Source organism: Macrobrachium nipponense, chromosome 45 (assembly GCF_015104395.2).
Source record: "Macrobrachium nipponense isolate FS-2020 chromosome 45, ASM1510439v2, whole genome shotgun sequence".
NCBI classification, from domain to species: domain Eukaryota; kingdom Metazoa; phylum Arthropoda; class Malacostraca; order Decapoda; family Palaemonidae; genus Macrobrachium; species Macrobrachium nipponense.
In genome coordinates, this window is record NC_061105.1 from 28,706,738 (window position 1) to 28,728,782 (window position 22,045).

The 22,045-nt window shown below is 39.6% G+C and overlaps 1 protein-coding gene across 1 annotated transcript; it reads right to left on the bottom strand.

Moving 5' to 3' along the window:
- Window positions 1-488: 488 nt before the first annotated feature.
- LOC135214457 (programmed cell death protein 2-like) lies at window positions 489-16,573 on the bottom strand. The gene is made up of 3 exons (XM_064248779.1): window positions 16,332-16,573; window positions 11,477-11,616; window positions 489-660 (listed from the first exon to the last, which is right to left on the bottom strand). Exons 1-3 carry the CDS (start codon window positions 16,416-16,418, stop codon window positions 504-506), a joined length of 384 nt encoding a protein of 127 aa, XP_064104849.1. The 5' UTR covers window positions 16,419-16,573; the 3' UTR covers window positions 489-503.
- Window positions 16,574-22,045: the final 5,472 nt, after the last annotated feature.

Consider the following 22,045-nt stretch of genomic DNA (forward strand, 5'->3'; position numbering starts at 1 on the left):
TCCGCACAGAATGGCGAACAAGAAACAATTGAGGAGACAGGCCTCTGGTGGCTGGTATTTGCAGCACCGTTGCCAACAGTAACACAGGTAACTCATTTGATTAGATTTTGCCAGCAGTGTTGGTAACACTGACAGTTAAATCACCCTCTTAGTGGGTAAATATGTGGGGATATAGTTCGGGCTGGTCAGTGACCAGGGCTAATTCAGGTGTTCAGGGAGTATTGCAATATAAATATTCAATACCATAGAAGCATGACCTACATCCCTTTGCACATCATACAAGAATATCCATCTTTTTTAATGCCCCTGTGCAAGTGAAAAGTATTCCACTTTTTCATCACTCAAAGCAATGGGTTGGATAATCAAAAATTAAGATTAACAACTAGTTGTGCCCGATGTAGCCTAACATATAGTATTTGGCACTCCACTGTCAACACTAAATTCTTCTATGGGGAGGGGGAGTCAAAATGATTTACATACTATACCTAGTATGTCATTTCCTATCATGAATAACAAAGACAGAAAAATACTATTACCTCAGCTGGAGTTGCACGGTAGTAATCATTTTCTCTTCGTAGCTGCGATCTAAAAACACGAATATTTGAGGCATCATTTTCCTCACTGCAGTCTGGATTTCGACAGACAAAAACAAACACTGTCCTGGAGAGTTAAGTGAAAAAATGTTGCATATGAATATTACACAAAATACTGTATACACAAGTTCTCATAATAAATCAAATACAGACCAAAAATTTTAAATACTAAACTTCAAGTCCCTTGAGTACACACTTTACAAACTTTTACATTTCACTTACGATATACCACTCCTTAAAGGTAAATGAAACTTTGAATCTCCTAAATGTGTAACCTGCCATTACAAGGCCAATTTACTTATTACATCACAAAGATCATACTCTGCTCCAGTAGGCTGAAATAGTTATGGGTGAAACACCCCCAATAAAGGAAAGCTTTATAATACAAGAAGTAGTGTGGCAGTTACTAAGCCTTCACATCTGACTGAGATTAGTAAAGTGTGTACCAGTACTCAACAGAGAAGCGTTTCCTCTTCTTCCCTACCAAAGAGGTTAAATTGGAATTCTTACAGTTCTAAGGAAAACACAGCCTTTAAACCACTCTCAGCTCAAAGGCAAAAAGATAAAACAGTAATCCTTTTACAATAGCCTTATGGAGACTGCTTGCAATAAATTTACTTTTAACTGCCTATACTTACTGCAAAATAAGAGAGCTTAAAAGTAAATAATTCAATGGAAATCTTTCCAGAGGCTCAAAAGAAGCTGCAGATAAATTTTAGACCTTTGTTTACGTTCCAGAGAGATATTTATGATGAGTTGCAGGGACTTCAATCTCAACTGATCTCAACACCTTATGGTGCTGATTATAAGCCAGATCTAACTGCACAAGACACATTACCAAAGAAAGCATGGAACAATAACCCTAAATGTAGACAGCAAAAAACTCTACTACAGTAGACCCTTGACTCACGAACACAATCCGTTCCTAGACCTTGGTCGTGTTCCAAATTGTTCGTGACTCGGAGCTAATTTCCCCATAAGGTTTAATGGGAATAATATTAATTGGTTCTCGACCCCTACAAACCAATATATATTATGTATATTTTGCCTTATTTTATACAGATAATGTAAAAGTCAGTGTAAAAAACCTTAATATATCTAATAATATAATTTAAAATGGTAAACTAACACTTATAAAAAAACGTTTGTAAAAGTGAACACTTACTATGACTGGCGAGACTTCTGGCTTGACGGACAAGAGAAGAGGAGGGTGGTGGGTGGGGAGGAGGTTATTGTGCGGAAGGAGACCCTCCCCCATCCAGGTCGGGGAGATCTCGTTCCGGAGATTCAACTCTTCTAGGTTTTTTTGGTGGAACGTTTAATCACAAACTTATCCAATGTCTGTTGCCTTTTCCTTCCTTGCATAACTTTTCTGAAATGGCTCATTAAATTTTCATTGAGCATATTCACGATCCTGTTCGTAACAATTTTGTCCGGATGATACAATTCAAGGAAGCACTGGACATCATTCCACTTTTCCAATGCGGCTTTTATCACATCACTGCTGACATCTGTAACTTCCTCCCCAGCCTCCTCTTCGTCAGTTGATTTCTTTCTTTATTTCAATGGTTATCTTCCTCTGCACCCTCTTCTCACCATCACTCTTCACTTTCTTACTTTCACCACCACTCTTCACTTTCTTAGGGCCCATTATGAAGAAAATCACAAGTTTTAGCGCAAAAAATGCTAAGCGAATTGACGAACGTCTTGTACACAATGAGATGAGACAAAGAGCGATGCGTGGGTGACGCCGTGCGTGGGCGGCTGGAGGATGGCTGTTCCCATGGAAACTCAAACGCTCTCACGTGTGCTGGGCGATTTCGCGCATTTTTCAAATGTTTGTGTCTAAAAATTAGTTTGTGAAACAAAGTGAATTGTTATTTTCCAGAAATTTCCAGCATTTTTCAAATGTTCATGTCTCAAAATTAGTTCATGACCCAAACAGAATTTTTATTTTCCGCATTTTTTTTTTGTTCATATCTCAAAGTTAGTTCGTAGGTCAAGGGTGAAATTTTACCTATAATTTTGGTCGGGGATCGAGTTGTACGTGGGTCAATGCGTTCGTGAGTCAAGGGTCTACTGTATATCTAAGAAAGCAGAAAAACCTCTGATGTCCACAGGGGTCAGGTGCTGAAAATTCCTCTAAAATGGATCCTGAGCAATACACAAACTGCTGCTTCTGACACAAGGCCACAGTTGACTTCCACTTGATATGGATAGAACCCATGATACCTTTAAAAATCCCCTTGGGAGGAAACAGCCAAGCACCTCCAAGTACAGGCAGTCCCCAGGTTACGACGGGTTCGGCTTACAAAGTTCCGAGGTTAAGGCGCTTTTCAATTATATAAATCAGAAATTATTTCCAGGGTTACGACGCCTACAATGCTGATCTGGCACAAGAAATGACACCAAAAATGCAAAATAATTAATATTTGAAGGTTTTTTTGATGAAATATGCAATAAGAATGCAGTTTACATAGTTTTTAATGCACCCAAAGCATTAAAAGTAAGGTTTTCTAAGGATTTTTTATGATGTTCCAGCTTACTACAATTTTCGGCTTACAACGCGTCTCAAGAACGGAACCCGTCGTAACCCAGGGACTGCCTGTACTTGAAATTTGCTCAATACTTCCTCAAAATAAATAAAGGGAGATGGCCTATGAGTCTGAATCAGGCCAAACTTAAAGAAATGCATCCACTGCTCAAGGTTGACGGCCCTCAAAGGTGCAGTAACTGACTAGTTGTTTCTGTTCATTTGCATGCTAATAAGTCCACATTTGAGCATTCCTCTAATCCCACTGCAACAGTAGTATTGTTCTTCCTGAATCCTAAATCGCCAAAACATGAAATTTTCATTATTAAAATGAAGTTTTATTGTATACTTACCGAACAATTATAGAGCCGTGATTTCCACGAGCGGCAGGATACTAAATTCAAATTTAGCGCGTCGGCGTCGCCAACACTGGTGGTGATGACGTCATCTCCCTCCACTCGCGGGAGAACCAGGTACAACTGCCCAGGTGAATCCAATTCTTTCTGCCCGTCCGCCACCTAAGGGAGGAGGGTGGGTAGTGGATAATCATAATTGTTCGGTAAGTATACAATAAAACTTCATTTTAATAATGAAAATTTCATTTTTATTGTAGTGTCTTACCGAACAATTATAGAGCTGATTACACATTTATGGGAAGGTGGGATTCAGTGGACCACTAGTATTTTTAAATGGTTACATTTATTGCAATACCAGTAAACACTCAAGGTGTCTGTTGTACCTTACCTTGTAAGAGAGCTACAGCAGACTGTTACTGCCTCTGGTCGGTGCTCTTCTTACTATTGTAGAGGAATTGGAATTTGACCAAAGTTAGCCTCTACAGGAGTGGAATCCTTCCGTAGTTCAAGCGAGTCAAGGCTGACTGACGGAGGATAGTAACAACAAAGATTGCCCTTGCCCTGGGCTAAGACCAGAAATTCAATCATACAAAACATTTGTCACAACACCAGATTTAAAAACATATATACCCAACCATTGTAAAATCTGACCTAACAGACTGGTGAGTATCCCAGGTACTCAGTACCCCCAGCTTCCCTTGAACTCGACAACCTATTCAAGGTGAAAAGTTAGCATAGAGGTGACTACCCCTGTGCCGTTTCTCCAACACCATGCCAGAAACCGCCACCGGACCTAACGTTTTACAATTCTCGAAAACCGTTTCTATCTCTTTGAGATAATGAACTCGCAAAAACCGAATTCGATCTCCAGAACGTGCTCTGAAGAATCGAAGCTAAAGATAAATTCTTTCTGAATGCTAAAGAAGTTGCCACTGCTCTAACCTCGTGAGCTTTAACTTCTCTAGAACGGAAAGAGTTGTCGTTCTCGGACTGCGAGTGAGCTTCCCTGATAAGCTCTCTAATAAAGAACTATATAGCATTCTTAGAAAGAGGACGAGAGGATTTTGAACCGAGGTCCAGAGCTTAGAAGATTGTCCTCTAATACCCATTAGTGGCAAACAGATACTGCTTAATAGCCCTGACTGGACATAAGAGCCTTTCTTCCTCCTCATGTCCAACCAAATCAGATAAGTTCCTTACCACAAAAACTCCTCGGCCAAGGATTAGAAGGATTCTCATTTTTGGCTAGAAAGGTCAAAGATACCGAAAATACAGCATTGCCTTGAGAGAAACCGACTCTTTTGTCTATAGCGTGCAATTCGCTGACACGCTTAGCAGAAGCTAGTGCAATAAGAAAGAGTGCCTTCTTAGTCAAGTTCCTGAGTGAAGCCGACTTCAAAGGCTCAAACGGTGGCCCCATGAGGAACTTAAGCACCACATCTAAGTTCCAAGCCACTGTATCTTGCGGGAGCTTAGTGGTTTCGAAAGACCTAATGAGGTCCGACAGATCTGAATTGGAGGAAATATCCAAACCTCGATGTCGAAAAACCGAAGAGAGCATGGCTCTATATCCTCTGATCGTCGAAGGAGCCAGTTTTCTTAGAGTTCCTAAGAAATAGAAGAAAATCTGCTATTTCTGTTAAAGAGGTCGCAGAAGTAGAGACTTTAGCACTTCTACACCACTCTCTGAAGATTCTCCACTTCCCTTGATAGAGTTTGTTAGAAGACTCTCTCCTACAACGAGCGATAGCTTCTGCAGCTCTTCTTGAAAATCCTTTCGCTCTGACAAGATTCCGGACAGTCTGAACCCTGTCAGAGCTAGAGCGGACAAGTTTTGGTGGAACCTCTTGAAGTGAGGTTGTTTGAGAAGCCACTTCTCTGGAGGAAGAAGTCTGGGGAAGTCTACTAACAACTGGAGAAGGTCCGGGAACCACTCTTTCCTGGGCCAAAAGGGAGCGATTAACGTTAGTGTTACATTGCTGTGCGACATGACTTGTTCAGCACCTCTCTTATTAGACCGAACGGAGGGAATGCATAAGCTTCCAGACCCGACCAATCCAACAGCATTGCGTCCACCGACCAAGCTAGAGGATCTGGGACTGGAGAACAAAAGAGAGGAAGACGGTTGTTCCTTGATGTTGCGAACAGGTCTATTGACGGTTCCGTGCCCCAAAGGCGCCAAGTTTCTGACAAATCTTGTTGTCCAAAGTCCACTCCAGAGGTAACACTTGCTGTTGACGACTTAACTCGTCCGCCAGAACGTTCATCTTTCCCGGAACAAATCTCGGGACTAGCTGAACCTTCGCTTCGTTGACCACAGGAGGAGATCCTTGGCTACTTTCGTACAGAGAGAAAGACTGAGTCCCCCCTGTTTCCGCACGTACGAGAGAGCCGTGGAGTTGTCGGAATGCACTGCACTACTCGACCTTCTACTAAACTCCGAAACTGTCTGAGCCCCAAGAAAATTGCTAACAGTTCCTTTAATTTCATTTATGTGGAACTTCTTCTCCTTCTCGACCAAGCTCCTGAAGTCCGTTGATTTCCCAGTAGGGCTCCCCAACCTGTGTCCGATGCGTCGGAAAAGAACTGTAGGTTCGGGAGGATGGGTCGTAAATCTAACCCTTCTTCCAACCTTGCTCGAGAGAGCCACCACCTTAGGTCCTCTTTTATTGATCTGTGACAGGAAAGGTAATCGAGTCTGGTTGTGTCTTCCTGCACCAAGAGGCTCTCAGGAAAAAACTGCAGAGGTCTCATGTGCAGTCTTCCCAACGTCACAATTTGTCCCACTGACGTCAATTTGCCCCAGGAGCCTCATCCACTGCTTGGCAGAACTTACCTTTTTTGTCCAAGAACTCCTGGAACTGTCTCCAGACAGCCTGAACCCTCTTCGGGGCACAGAAAAGCCCGAAAAACTTGAGCATTCAGAATCATCCCCAAATAAAGGATGCTCTGAGATGGAACCAACTGGGATTCTGTTTTGTTGACCAGAATTCCTAACTTTCTGGCAAGATCCAGAGTTGTTCCAAGGTCCTTCATGCACCGACTCTCTGATTCCGACCGGAGAAGCCAATCGTCCAGATAGAGGGAGATTCTTACTCCTAATATGTGCAGCCAGCTTCCTATCGGGGATAGAACCCTGGTGAAAACTTGAGGATCGCGGTTTCGCTAGTCCGAAGCAAAGCGCCCGAAACTGAAACACCTTGCCTTCGAACATGAACCTCAGGTACTTCCGAGATTCACGATGTATCGGAATGTGAAAATAAGCGTCTTGCATGCCCAGAGAGACCATCCAATCCCCCTGTCTGATGGACTCCAGAACCGACGAGTGGTCTCCATATGAAATTTTGTTTTCTGGACATGCAAGTTCAGGGCGCTCACATCCAAAAACCGGCCTCCAGCCCCCTGATGACTGGGAACTACAAAAAGGCGATTGTAAAAGCCTGGAGGAAAATCCCCTTCTATCTGTTCTATCGCTTCTTTGAGAACAAGCGCTTCCACTTCTGCGGCTAGCGCCAGAAATTTGTCTGAGCCCAGAGAGTATGCCTGGAATGGAATTGGCACAGGTGAGAGCGAGGGAGGTGAAACGAGAGGAATACGATAGCCGAACTTGAGTACTTGCACTACCCAGGCTTCTGCCTCCTCTGTTTTCCCATTCCTCCCAAAACATAGCCAGCCTGGCTCCCTGGTGCATGAAGAACCGAGCTTTCATTTGGAAGGCTTGTTAACCCTTGGCCGAGGCCTTAGACTGAGTCGCAAATTCGACTTCGGCCGAAAGAAGCGCTTGGGGTTTTCTCCCCTCGAAAAGGCACTTGGGCCAGAGGAGAAACCGAAGGAACAGTCTCCACAGGAGCTTTAGGTCTCTTAGTAGACTGTGCCAGTAAAATCCGAAGTAGATTTCTTATCTAGCGCAGACGAAATTGACAACACTACATCGTCTGGAAAGAGGTTATCTTTCACAAACGGAGCAAACAATGAGAGCAGACTTCTGTTGGGAAGTAAACCCTTTAGAAGCAAAGGAGCACCAAAGTTGCCTTTTCTTAAGGGTACCAAAGGCGATGAGCGAAGCTAACTCATCACATCCATCCCTAATGGATTTGTCCGCACAGGACAGAACACCAATCCAATCCTCCGCTAACTCCTGAGAAAGAGAAGGACAATCTTCGATCTTGGCCGCTAAAGCACCAATAGTCCAATCAAGGAAGCTAAAGACTTCCAAAAGTTTAAATAGATTCTTTACAACGTGGTCCAACTCAGGCGCTGTAAAGAAAACTTTCGCTGCGGCGAAAGCAGATCTTCTAGAGGAGTCGATTAAACTGGAGAAGTCTCCCTGGGAGGAGGCAGAAAACTCCCAGAGAAGGAGCTTCCCCAGTTACATAAAACCTATACCTCTTACGAAGCAACTTAGAGTGAGGGTAAGCAAAAAGAGCCTTCCCTAAGTCTCTTTTCATAGACATCCATTTTCCAGTCTATTTCAACGAATGTCTAACCGCTTTAGATAGAACAAGTTTTGGGAGGAGAGGGTCTGAAGTTTTCCTCCTCATCAAAAAAGTCGAAGTTGGGGAGCGCGGAGCCGCTTTCTCAAAATAATCTGGATAAGATACCAGAAGAAATCTAAGGAGACGTGAATAACACGAGAGGTGATGAGAATCCTCCTCCTCTACTTCTTCTTCATTCTCCGATACCGCCGAAGAAGTAGACGGAACTACAACCCGGATCTGAAAAGGTTTCGAACCACCTTGGACTCATTCATCCAGTTGGTTAACATCTCTAACTGCTTGCGCAAAGGCGCCAGAGACGAATCAAAAACAGTTAACGTAGGCTTGGAAGAGCCTAAATGTTCAGCAGGAGGCGGAAAAACTACTTGCGCCTCGCTCTGAGCCGCCGAAATTCGAGGCGAAACAGGCGCATCAGGCGTAACAGACGAAAAAGCGCCTAAAGGAACACCCTTAGAACTGCTAGCTACAGCGCTAAAACCACAATCTCTACTAGTAGATGGAGCCGAAAAAGGCACAGATTGAGGCGACGAACGAGCCGCTAACGGCCGCGGCGCAACCCTACTCTCAGGCTCCTTATACCGCTTGACTGGAGGAGGCGAAGAATCGGCGCCTGAACGCCTCTTTAAGGGACGCGAAACGGGCGAATCTCGCCAAGAGCGCCGCGCGACCCGAGACGAATCGCTTGAATCATTCGAAATGCGTCTGACCGCAACACCTTTCCAACGCTTAACCGAGCCCTGTTGAGGCGCAACAGGCTCAACAAGAGAGGCCGCCTGTCTGTGGGGCAAAATCGAAATCGATCGACTCCCTTGGACTTCCGGTATGTCTTCTCCCCGGTGCGGGGGAGCTGGACAGTGACCTTTGTCTAGGAGACGTGTCAGGACAGACAGACGCACCCTCAACTACACTCTTACCTGAAGCCGCTTTTCTCCAAAAACGTCTTAAACTGAATTACCAAGTTGCAAAACCGTATTCGCTAGTACCGAAAATTTCTGATCTAACCTCGATTCCAGACTGGCAATGGTGTCGGAAGAAACTACACGGGAAGCCGGAGAAGTGGGATTAGTAGGAGGAATAGGAGGTGTAGTTAAAGGAGACATAACAATTTGAGGAGAAACAGAAGGAACAGAAGCATCGCAAGACGAAGCAGAGCTAAGTCTACCTTCCCTAAGCGCTCTTTTCTAATTCTGTCTTTTAGCTAATTTCTCCGAGTATGAACTAAAAAACTTCCATTGAGAATCAGTCCATCACTACACTCGTTCATGTTCGATCTGCTGAACAAACCTGTCCCCTACACTTACATTTAGTGTGAGAATCATATTCTAACTTGGATATCTAGTTTTACATCCTGAGATGCAAAACCTAACTCCCGACGGACTAGAATCCGACATGGCAACGCCTAAATAAAAAGCAGAATAACAACAACGCCAAAAAAAAGAGTACTTCACCAATTCCGAAGATCAATTCCACAAGAAAAAAGCGAAGCAAAGTCATCCAACCGCACCGACCACCGATGTTCACCGGACGCCGGCAGGAAAAGAATTGAATTCAACCTGGGCAGTTTGTACTGGTTCTCCCGCGAGTGGAGGGAGATGACGTCATCACCACCAGTGTTGGCGACGCCGACGCGCTAAATTTGAATTTAGTATCCTGCCGCTCGTGGAAATCACGGCTCTATAATTGTTCGGTAAGACACTACAATAAAAATTTTCTTTCCACAGAACGAACTATAAAACCAATGTCATGTTCATTTCACCCAAAGAGGCAATCTTTCAACTAATACTCAATTTCTGACCACAGATGAACTTACTAGGAATCTTTGATGGTCTTTCCACTGTCCTGAAGTCTTGAAAGCTTTACTAGGTGTAGTGTTGACCATTCTATGGTGTATTGTATGTCAGTGTAACAACACTTGTCAAATTCTTTGTTATGTGTTACATGAGAAAAAAAACCTGGACATAGGCCCCTCCTACAGAAAACCTGGCAACAAAAATGGTCCTGGATTACTTACAAGTTCAATGAACATTGGCTGTAAGTTGTGATCTCTTATGCTGAGACTGTACTGTACATAACTGTGCTTGATTATTCTGACAAATTCTCCAGTAAGGCCATGCTTCCTCCATAGAAAGCTACCTTAAGGGGGCCGGCCGGCTAATGCCGTTTTTTAACGACAGGACTTTGACATTCATACCACTTAATAAAGTGACTTGGGACATCTCCAAACTGTATATGATTTTTGCCTCTGACCTTCGGTTTTGTGACGCCAGGGCAATTTATCCCGAAAATAACCATTTTTCAAATTCTATCTCCTCCCTTGATATTTAATATTAAGACCTGGGATTACTACCATATATAGACCTGATGTAGACCTCCAATCAAATGGAGAGTTTTTTTTTAAAAGTCATTTTTTTGCTAGATATGAATTTTTCAATATGGTAAAAAAATAAACCCTATAAATCACGAGAAAAAAATTTATAAAAAAAAAAGACGAAACAAAAATTGGAAAAAACGGCTCTAGTATTTGATTGTTCTATAATGTCTTTCTGAGTTATATACCTAATTCCAATGTTATAGCTTTAAAACTAAGTGAGGAGATAGATTTTGAAGGTCAATAAGTATAGTTTAGAGATACGGGCGTTCAAAGTTTTCCTTCGTATTTCTATAAAGACAATGTTAATAAATAATGATTATTATGATGTATATTTTCTTTTTTTTGTGTATTAATAAACCAAAACTATTTTATTTATCATAATTTAATCATAAATGATGATCCCTTTGCTCATATATTGTAGCCTGGGGCACTGCTTGAGGCAAGATGGGGCACTCCTTCCTATGTAACCCCCTCTCTCCCCTTCACTAACTCGGCTTATTACAGCGAATTTTCTTCTGTATGTTAGCGAGATGTTTTCCTTGTATTTTCCTCTTTGGCATGATGACATTCTTGCCGAAACAAAGATAAACAAACGTAAATGCAAGAGAATGTCAGAGGTGAAACTCAAAGGTGTAATCTCTTTTTACAAAGACAATTTAATAAATCATGATTATTATCAATTTCATATTCCATTTTGGGTATTAAAAACCAAAACTATGTTATTTATCATAAATGAAGATCTCTTTGCTCAAAGGGAAAGGAAAAGAAGCCTAATTGAATTTCCCCACCATCAAAGGCAGGCTTTTTCTTTCACTTATCCCTCATCGAGCGCAATAAAATAGTGTCCACTGCACCGACAAGCATCCTGACAACTACTGAGGTCTGGACAGGAAACATTGTTTGCAAACAATGTTTCCTAGGGTGGACAGGCCTTAATTGTGCTGATAACCAGAACCCAGCCCATTATCACACTATAAAACTTCAAGAGACTGCTCAATAAAGTTGCGCTGAACACAAATCTTCATTTCAAAAAGAAGACTAATAGAAAATTTTGTACTAAAGAGCATTAGGACTTCAAGGTTCTTCATACAGAAGAGCACCTTATGATGGAAATCTTTAAGTCTTACCTGTGGAAGCATTCAGATTTATCATGGTGCGGTGCATACAACTGGCACATAAAGGCAAGCGGGTCGCTACATTTCTTACACAACAACTCATTAGTTGTTGGGAGATTTTTAAGGGCTAACCATGCTGGATACCCACCAACCTGAAAAAAATGACGAACACAAAAAATGATGGATACCACAGCCTAGACCCTGAACTTTATTTGGCAGCTGATAATTCATTTCATTTGGTATAACTTATCTGCATCAACTTGACTTCTAAACTCTCTTGTTTATATAATTGTTTTACAATTTTTTGTAGCCTATAATAATAATAATAATAATAATAATAATAATAATAATGGACTCCTAAGGAGGCAGGATGCAACCCGGAACCCCACACTATAAATACCAACCAGTCGAATTGGAGGACTGTGATAGAGCAAAAAAAAAAAATAAATAAATAAATAAAAAATAATAATAATAATAATAACACATAAATTTATTCCCTAACAAGAATGTATACTTTACTCAACTAAAGGAAAACACAACTAAAGACAAACTATAATAAACATCAAAGGCTATCCCACCAGAATCTGATCAAATTCAAAACTATAGAGAATGTACCAAGTAAAATCATTTAAACCTGAAAAGATGCTGCAAATACAATACATATCTGAAGTTATATATTAAAATTCAGGTACCTAAAAGTGAATGGAATAATTTACCAGCACAAAATTTTCTTTGAAAGAGGGTAGTAATGAAGTATAAAGATAAAAACTCTAAAAAAAATTTCTGTACCTTCCAAGAGGAGTTGAAAGTGAATATTTTCAACCCATGTGAGGCCTCCTTACCAAGACGCTCATAAAAATATGCTAATTGTAGTGAGTTATATATGTTCTTTCTAATAATTTTTTAAATTTAATTTTGTAATCTTACAGTTACTGCTCACATAATATCATGACAGATAAGAACTAAAATCAGTAACAATCCCTGAGTATATTTAAAATAAAATATTTACAAGAGGTAGACTGAAACAGGGAGATGTATGTAGTAGCTTTTTGTTCCTTCTAATATATTTTTTTGTTTTACTTTGCATATCACAATTACAGCAAACATACTATTGTAAAAGATACAAACTAAAACTAATATATGCAAGATGTAATGGGACAGAGAGATGTAGTACATTCCCCCATGAAATCTCAAGTCATACTAACCTCCTTGTATCCTGATACGAGGCGTGAATATTGCCGGAAATGTTGCCCCTTGATCAATTAAGGCCCATTCAAGTGATAGGCAAGTCTTTACACAAAATCAATTAAAATATTATGGCACAAAATAACTATGATCATACAAGCAGAACCAGGTGCAATTATTGGGGATCAAGACCCTTGCTGTCCATTACAGGTTAAGCTTTCTCATGAACCATAAGCAAGGAATGGGCAAGATAAATTTCTGAATTCAATTTTTATGATTTAGGGCACTATAGGTTAGGTTACAATGAGAAGGAAGTTCAATGCCACTGCACTCCAGGCTTCTGATTTCCAACAGTCTATTGGTAATTCCAAGGAAGAATAATATAGACAAGGTGAGCTAATGAGAAATTTATCACCTTTAATTTTGTTTTTTCATTATCACTAAGGGGCTGGTACTAAACACAGTGCCACGCAGAGCTTTTCTGTAAAGCTAACAAGCTAGTATTTACAACCAACCTGTGATAGGTTAAGCCTAGGTATAGGGTAGACTCTTGTTTACAATTATCCCTAAACCATAAAGGGTAAAATACTGGATGGCTGGCCTTTACTGTAGCGCAACCACCTTCCCATAAAAGTACTTTAACACGTCCTGTAACCCAGGATAGACATTAGTCAAGTGCCAGCATCTGTTGAAGCAATACCTTGAGACCTCTACTTTCCTCTCGAAGTAAGTTTTTTCTCCCAAGTCACAAATTAAGGCCATAATTTTGTGATTTTTGGGAAGGGGTCACAAGTACTGTAGGCCTAGTTGGTAAGTATTTTTGTAGAAAGAACTTCAGACGGAAGAGCTATAGGGTATTTCTATATAGAAGCATTCCGCGGCGAGCTAAACTATGGCAACTGACGTTTTCCTATGTTATTTTACTTGCTGTACAAGATTTGAAAGTATAGGCTAATATTAGTATTTCTACCTATAGGTATTTTACCTATAACCTAGGTACCCAGATAGATCTACCATACCTTGACCTAACCTAACTTTGGATGCCATGTCCTAACCTGGCCAGGGAGAAGGCTTCTCCCACCCTGGACCCCCACCACACAAAGTAAGTAGGGTAAACAACCAAGTGGACTGGCCATATTTTAAGATTTTAACAGAGGGTAGCCAACGTAGTGCACACAACCCCAAAACGCTTTCGAAATTTTTACTTACGATTAAAAAACTTTAGAAGATTGACACCATCTTGATGTTTGCGGAGTCGCTTATGTCAACAAACTTCCCATTTCCTGTGCTAAATCCGCACACCACTTGTACCCATAGACGCTGGGGCACTTTCATCACAACAATCGCAAACCCGACCTCTAACCAGTACTTATTCGTACTTATTCAAGGGGACTATGGCATTCTTTGCAGCATTTTGTGCTCTTCAATTGTTTATCAGTGTTGTCAACTGGTATGTGTTTACCCTCCAAACTGGGTATAAGGCTTACATAAAACCGGGGAAATAAGTAAAATTAGCGTATCTATTTGTAGTATATGTATATACATATTATAGCAATTTGATCATTACTGCATTACTATGACAACTAGAATTAATGGAAACAGTTTGTAAATGCATCGGCGAATGTGTGAAGCTACCTTAAATTGGCAACGATGAGTCTTTTTGCCATCGTCTGCTCATACTTCAGAAATATCTGTAATTTTTCGGGGTTAATTTGGTTGCAAAAAAAGAATAATAGACATGAATCAAATAAACATTTTGAAGTAAAGTTAAACTAAATAATGAGTAAAGTAAACAGTTAAGGGAATCAAGCTCTGCACCTCATAAACAGTGTATAGTTGTCTGCTGCTCATAACTGTGTTTGCGGAGTGAGTGCTTAGGAAACGGGAACAGTAACGTGGTTCAAGTGCAATTTGGAGTGAATTAAGACCAAAATGTGTATAATTACAATCAAATAAGCACTGTGGAGTTTCAGCTGTGATGGCAGTAAGGTAAAAATGAATTCAGTTCAAACCATGACCCCGGGAATATAAAGTTTCATACTTTCACTAATATAGGTAACAAAATGTTGTTTTGTTGTGCTGATTACAACTGCAATCTTGAGTAAGATCAATAAACGTTACATAGGTAGGTATAGGTATACACTGACATTGTTCAAATGAGTGCTGGGAAGGGTGGGAAAGATGGTGGATTGTCTGTGGTTACGAATGGCCAGCCACGCGATCCCTGTCATATTGGATTTCAATACTGCCCTGAAAACATAATTTTACGAAGAGCTCACACGCCTATTTTAGTTCGTATGGGGCTTTCATATATCACATTATGTTGAAGAAACTTCAATCTTTTGAATGGTATACTTAAAGTTGTAACTGTATTCTTGGGTATTTCTACAGAAGCAGTCCACACGGACTGCAAGGAACGTAACTGCGGATACGACCGACATCCACTAGGGATTGGAGCGCCCAATGTATTTCGCCGTGTTTAGTACTGGCCCCTGGGGGGTTAATTACAGTCGTCCGAATAAATATTACTTAAAATTCTTGTTCAGCAGGTAAAACTGCATAGAAAAACCGCAAATGCCATAGTCTAGGCCGCTGCAGATAAGTACCCTAGATCTACTGTATTCTTGTTTCACCAATTTAATATCAAGTGAATAAGGCCTGGCAAGCGCGATGACGATGGATCGTCTGCGGTTGTTTACCCTAAAGTAGCTACTATAGAAATCCATGATACCTTCCCCGTAATAGAATAGCCTAATGGCTGGATAGGACTACCTAGGTACCTACCTAGTAGTAGCCTATACAAAATTTGATGAGGTACAGCAAGCTTTCTAAAATATATATGTATACATATATACAAAGCAAAATCTACGTAAAACAGCGTTACCTAGGTAGGTACTCACTGAAGCTTAAAGGTGGGTACACACGTGCGAACCGAACCTTGTATTGTAACCGATTCTTGTAACAAAAACGCAAGTGTGGACGGTTCCTCGAACCCGAACCCCGAACCCGCGAGGTTCGAGGCTCGGTTCGCCCACCGTCCCGCCAATTGTCGGTTTTTGGGCCCCGCATCAAAGGGAGGTCTCTTTGAATGTTACGCCATGTGTGGACGGGACCTGTACCTATGACACGCGTAACAACAGAGGTTGCTGAACTTGTTAACACCGACTATGAACAAAACCGTCCACAGTAGAGTCCCTTGTTTTGGTCAGTCAGTACGTTTATGTCTACCATGGCTGATTGAAGTGACGAAGAGGTCCTTCAATTTATTAGCTATTACGAAGAAAAGACTTCACTGTGGCCAGAAACTTCTTGGAATCTCAAGTCAGCGAGTAATTCCCGACCACTGTATTCTACCCTTCTAGTATATAAACTTAATTGCCACCATCTTCTTTTATTTCGCTTCATCTTCGTTAAATAATGTGTATAAATGTACGCGGCAGCTGCTACTTGCATGGTGGCCATCGTCGGTAAAAAACCCGGACAGAGACAGACTGGTGATCGCAGTGGATTGAAATGAAGTTACGTGCTTAACGTGGTTACGGTTCGTCCTCTACATTTTGACACCTTGTAACCGTATATGCGTAACTCAGTTACACATACAAGGTTCGGCTCTCACGTGTGTACCCACCTTAAGACTACGGTACCTAGGTAGGTACCTAAGGTAGAGTGCAGCTCGGCTCACCTTGCTGGGGAAAAACTTTGACCTAAGTTTCCACGGGGGCGACTTTTCCACAAAACCAAGTTCAACTGTATTGTTCGGTTTAGGCATCGTTATTGCACTGAATGACAACTTAGCACCCTAAAAAAGCGGCAGCCATGCAGCTCAAGAGTAAAGACGGTCCTCCCTGTCAGGAATCGTGTGTTTATTTTGATTCTGGTACTAGCTTTATACACGTGCTTCGCACACTACAGTAAAGTTGTCGTACTTTCAGTCGTGCCAATTCTTGGGTGAATGTGATCTAGAGACGTCTATTGGCATCTTCAGCGTCACAGAAGAAGGATAACAGCGTTCTGGCATGGGTCAGAAGTTTCGAGAAACTTCATGTGAGCAATTATCCATTAAACCTTTGGCAGGCAAGGGGTCGTTTATTTGGATTTAAAAGAGGAGTTTTCTAACAGAGAGCAAGGATGAGACAATATCTTTCTTTCAGTAGAAAAAAGACAAAGCATACATTTAAAAGTGTCATTCGCGCCAGGAATGAATATTAACATTAAGAAGTATACTCAAGAATAATTAAGCAACAAGTCCCAGTGGTTTTTTTGGGGGGGTTTCTTGATTAAAAGAAAAACTAGTAATTCATAAAAAAAAAACATTTATAGCATAGATGAGTATATTCAATTAGCAAGCAATGAAAATCTAGAATTTCACTGGGCATAATAGGTAAACATAAAATGGTTTCATATTAAGGCCTCTACTTGTGATGTTAAATCTGTCATAAAATGGTGAAATGAAAACTGGAAAACTCCAAATACTTTTAAGGTTTTTCACTTATACTTCACTGTCACTTATTCATTTTAATATTGTATCCAAGACACGATACAATGCAATAGCGTACCGACCCTTATGATTCTTTTAATCAGCCTCGACTATTGAACTTTTAAGATATTATCGTACATCGGACATTATGAAGGGTACACGCTGGGTTATTTTTAACGTAAATAAAAACTGACGAAAATGTGAAATTGCCGTGATAGTTTACTGCGAGACAAAAAAAAAAAAATGTGTCCAGTTATAAAAGGAAAAGCAATCTGTCTGGAATCTACTCAGAAAGCCTAAAAATGCGAAATAACAGGAAAATAACCATTTCACTAGTAAATTCAGGCGACCCAGCAGTATTACCATTTGACAAGCAGGTAATCTTAACCTCTTGGGAAAATATAAATGTCATAGGAGTTAAGGTTGCTACCATACATATATCTATCCTCGGTTTCCTCGTCATTTAAATTTATTCGGCTCTGAAATATTAAAGTTACCAAAGAGAATTTCTCATGCGTTATTACTTCCCACCGTACATTGTAACTTTATTGCTATTTCAGATTCCGTAATTAGGGGACGGACCTGCATTCAGAAAACTGCAAAAAAGTTAGTTACTAAACCTAAACCGGGTGGGCTTTTTTCCTTTTTTTTGCCCGTTGACCTGTCCTGGTCGACTGTTGTGCACGTTTTATTTTCCTTATTAATTGTTTTATCCTAACTACCTGAAGATAGCCACACGAAGTTACTGCTGTCCCGAGACTGATGACTAGATTAATTATAATTATTACTACTGGTTTCCCTTATCTGCTAATAATAATAATAATATAATAATAATAATAATAATAATAATAATAATAATAATAATGGAAGACTTTCATAACAGACGTGTTTTATTTTTCTTCTTTTCTATTTTCAGATTATATATATATGTATATATATTATATATATATATATTATATTATATTAATATATTTTATATATATATATAATATATATATATAACCTCTCAATTAATTTAGAATTAAGAAAAAATATACATCAAAGCATCAACTAGAATGCAATGCATTATTATTTCCCTGATTATGTTACTTATTTTACATATTTTCGTTAGTCTTCACATAGTCGACGTTCCGACTTAGGAAAACAATACACAAAACAGTCACCATCACATTCATCCTTTAATACCGATTATTTTTTTTTTTATAAATTTAAAATTGCTGCGTTCCATTTGAACAAATTGGTAGCCAAAATATTCTTTCCCAAAAATATGAACGTTTTCCAAGTATATATAGTTATATATATATATATATATATATATATAGTATATATATATATATATAGTCATATCACATTTCCGTGATTCAATATACATATATCGAACTACAATGTCCTTTAATATCTAATTCGCTCTACCTCGGAATTAATATATTTTCATATATGCTTAACCGAAGGGGAATTTTTTTTCCCGATCCCGATATAGACCTGCCTGGACCCGGGCGCGAACCATGGAGCCTTTCAAATCCAGGAACGTCAGTAAAGCTTTTACCTACTACACCACCTTCGGTTAAGCATATATGAAAATATATAATTCCGAGGTTAGAGCGAATTAGATATTAAAGGACACTGTAGCTCGAATATATATATATATATTATATAATATATATATATATAATATATATATATGTGTGTGTGTGTGTGTGTGTGTGTGTGTGTAGCTCGAGATATATATTATATATAATATAATATATATCTATATATATATATATTATTTATAATATATTAATTATATTAATATATGTAGCTCGATATATATATATATATATATATATATATATATATATATATATGCACTGGTGAAGTTTGCCGCAAAGAAGGAAAATAAGGTGCTATGAGAGTTGTAACGGTGAAGCAATATTATATATAGACCAGTGTTTCCCAACCTTTTCGAAATGATGAAATGATTACCCCAAAATTCAATTTTGCAGTTATCAATTACCCCCATTGAATCTGTACCCGGTAATATTGGATTTTTTTTTTTTTTCGCAGTCACCCAATAAATTGCATGAGTCATATAGCCCGCAATTGGCTGTATATATTTTGGGGTCCAGTAAAAATGGAAACTTTTCCGTTTTTATGTATATCAGAATCAACCATTATAAATGGAGAATATTCAATAAAACAACAATAATACATATTATCCAGTTATCACTTTATGTTTGTCTTTGGTTCTTCAGTGTGAAGGTTGAGCTTACATTGCAATCTTTTTTCTATTCTGGGCTTAGTTACAGTAAGGGCTTATTAAATGGGCGTCAGATGACATGTTGCGTCTGTCACGTTTCTTGGTCTTCATTCCCAGGACAGTAGAGAAAGCTGGCTCACAGAGATAACTGGCCGAAATCCTATGAGAATTTGCAGTGCTCGAGAGGCTAGCGTTGGTAAACATTGGTTCCCACGTATTATTTGTCCTAAGTGTGATAAATTCTTTTATTGGACAGTCCTCGTCAGGAATGATATCTTCACTCACATTGAAAAGGATTTTCTTTTCCCAGATTCAAATTTTGTTTTGGGTTTTCTTGTTAAAATCTGGAAAGTACTTATGCGAGTTTCCAAGAGGCTGGTCAGGTTTGATCCTCTAGTATATCTTCAGAACTCATCTTATCAAGGAAGACAACCAATTTGTAAGGAAAAAATTGTGGGCAACAATTCTTTTCCAACACGTCTGATCAGACCATTCATTACCCCAAAAATATGGGTCCATTACCTCACTGGGGTAATTTACCCAGGGGTTGGGAAACACTGATCTAGACAGTGGTTACCTCTTATTCAAACCCCAGAGTTCCACAGAAGTGTGTCGACCTCCCCCAAAATTTCTGGAAGCCCGTATTTTCTGTGACTATCCTATTAATTGAACTGTACTTACAAAGTAATAAATAAAACTTTTTTTTTTGGCAAGTCCTTTTTTTTTTTATAAAATTTGTTATTAAACAGTAACATCATTCTTTAGTAGTATGAAATACAAGAGTGATAATATGAATTTTTCTTCTTAATATAACTAAAATAACATTTTCAAGTACTTCATCTGATATATACCTATATATGCAATGAAATTTATGGAAGAAAATGTCCAGTTTTGGGAAAAAAGACACCCCCCCAATAAAATACTCTAGGTACGGGCCTGAGTGACATGCTGCACTTCCCCATGACCCCTCTACTTCGTATATGTGTAGTACACTGAAAGCTCATCATCGTCACGTCGAACCCCCTCTCTACAAACCGCATCTCTCCTCTCTATTTTTCACAAACTCTTCTGTTCTTTCCAGCACCCGTGCCAGCCAAACAATCTGGTCAGCACTATCATTGTCACCCTCTCTTTATTCCCTGCAAGGGTTCTACATCATATACATAATTTGACACCTTATCCCTCATTCTCTCCATATGACCACACCACTTCGTGAGAATGCTATCTTGCAAATGCAGTGGATATTGGTAAGAGGACATTTGAGTTGAATCACAGCATGCGTGAAGCAAGACAGATCTCAGGAGCTCTCAAAAGAATTAACAGAGATGTGCTTATAAAAGAAGTAGTTGGAATGTGTGAAGTGATTGTTAAGGCGCCTCTGTATTCTGGTTGTTTTCTTGGCGTCAAGCTGTCGAGTAAATATTTTTGCTTGAAACCAAAAAAATAAAGTTAATTCTTTGCAGTATCCCTATTCCCAGTCGCTACAACTCTGAATATCTCACAGATGTACCTGTAGTGCTGTTGTGTCTACTCTACCTGTGTGTCATTCAACGGTGTTAAGCAAAAGCAAAGCAAACGAAACATTTCACAAATGATCTATAGACGCTATTATTTGAGTGTTACTTTGTCTGTAGCTGTTGTGTTAGACCCATCGAAGGAAATCCTGCTTTTACTCTAAAGCCGGTCACGCACATGCAGTTTTAACTGGCAGTTACAACTGTTCAGTCATAACTGTCAGTTGAAACTGCACGTGTGTGGGTATCTCAGTTCAACACAACTGAACAGCTAAACTGGGACAAATAAAATATCAATATTTTTAACTGAAAGGATCATCTGAACTGAGCGTGTGTGGAGATTCAACTGTATATAGTTCTCAGTTGGTTGAGGTGAAGATGTCACGTAGACCAAACCAAGTGATTGCTGATTCTTTTAATAGCCTCATATCCGAAGATTGATTTCGCCTTAGTAACCACTTTTTGCACCACTGTTTACGCTTTTTCGTTTTTTAAATTTTTATTTAATTTTTTTGTAGCATTACAAAGAGTACACCGAGAGCGGCAAGATCGCACAGCTCGGAATCCATTGTAAAAACTGAATGATTGAACTGTACGTGTGTGTGCATCTCAGTTTAAACTGACGTAAATACAGTGAACAGGTATAACTGTCAGTTAAAACTGCACTTGTGTGTCCGGCCTAAGTGTTAACTTTAGAATGAGTTCTAGCTATTGTTAGTTATTACATCGTACCTGGTGTGGCACTAATTAGTGTTTGTGGCCATGTTGAACGTAGCCACTGGGTTCAATAGAACCCTCTGTAATATCCCTTGCATTTTAGTGAAATTATACTTAATTTTAGTGGAGGCACAATGTTTTCTTCTGAACCAGATTTTTGGTAGTTAGCATAACTTTCACAGTGCTAAATTGACCAAGTTTCTTTTCCCTGTCATCCCTTTTCGTTGGTCCTACGTGGCACCGATTCAATTATCCTGCTGCAAAGGCATCTCCTAATTAAACCAAGTCATTGATCTAGTCAATCAATTGAAACCATGACCCTTGGACCCAACGAGATCGCGGCTGGCTGGCACGCGATAATATATATATATATATATATATATATATATATATATATATATATATATATATATGTATGTAGTATTGTATGTGTGTGTGTGTGTGCGTGT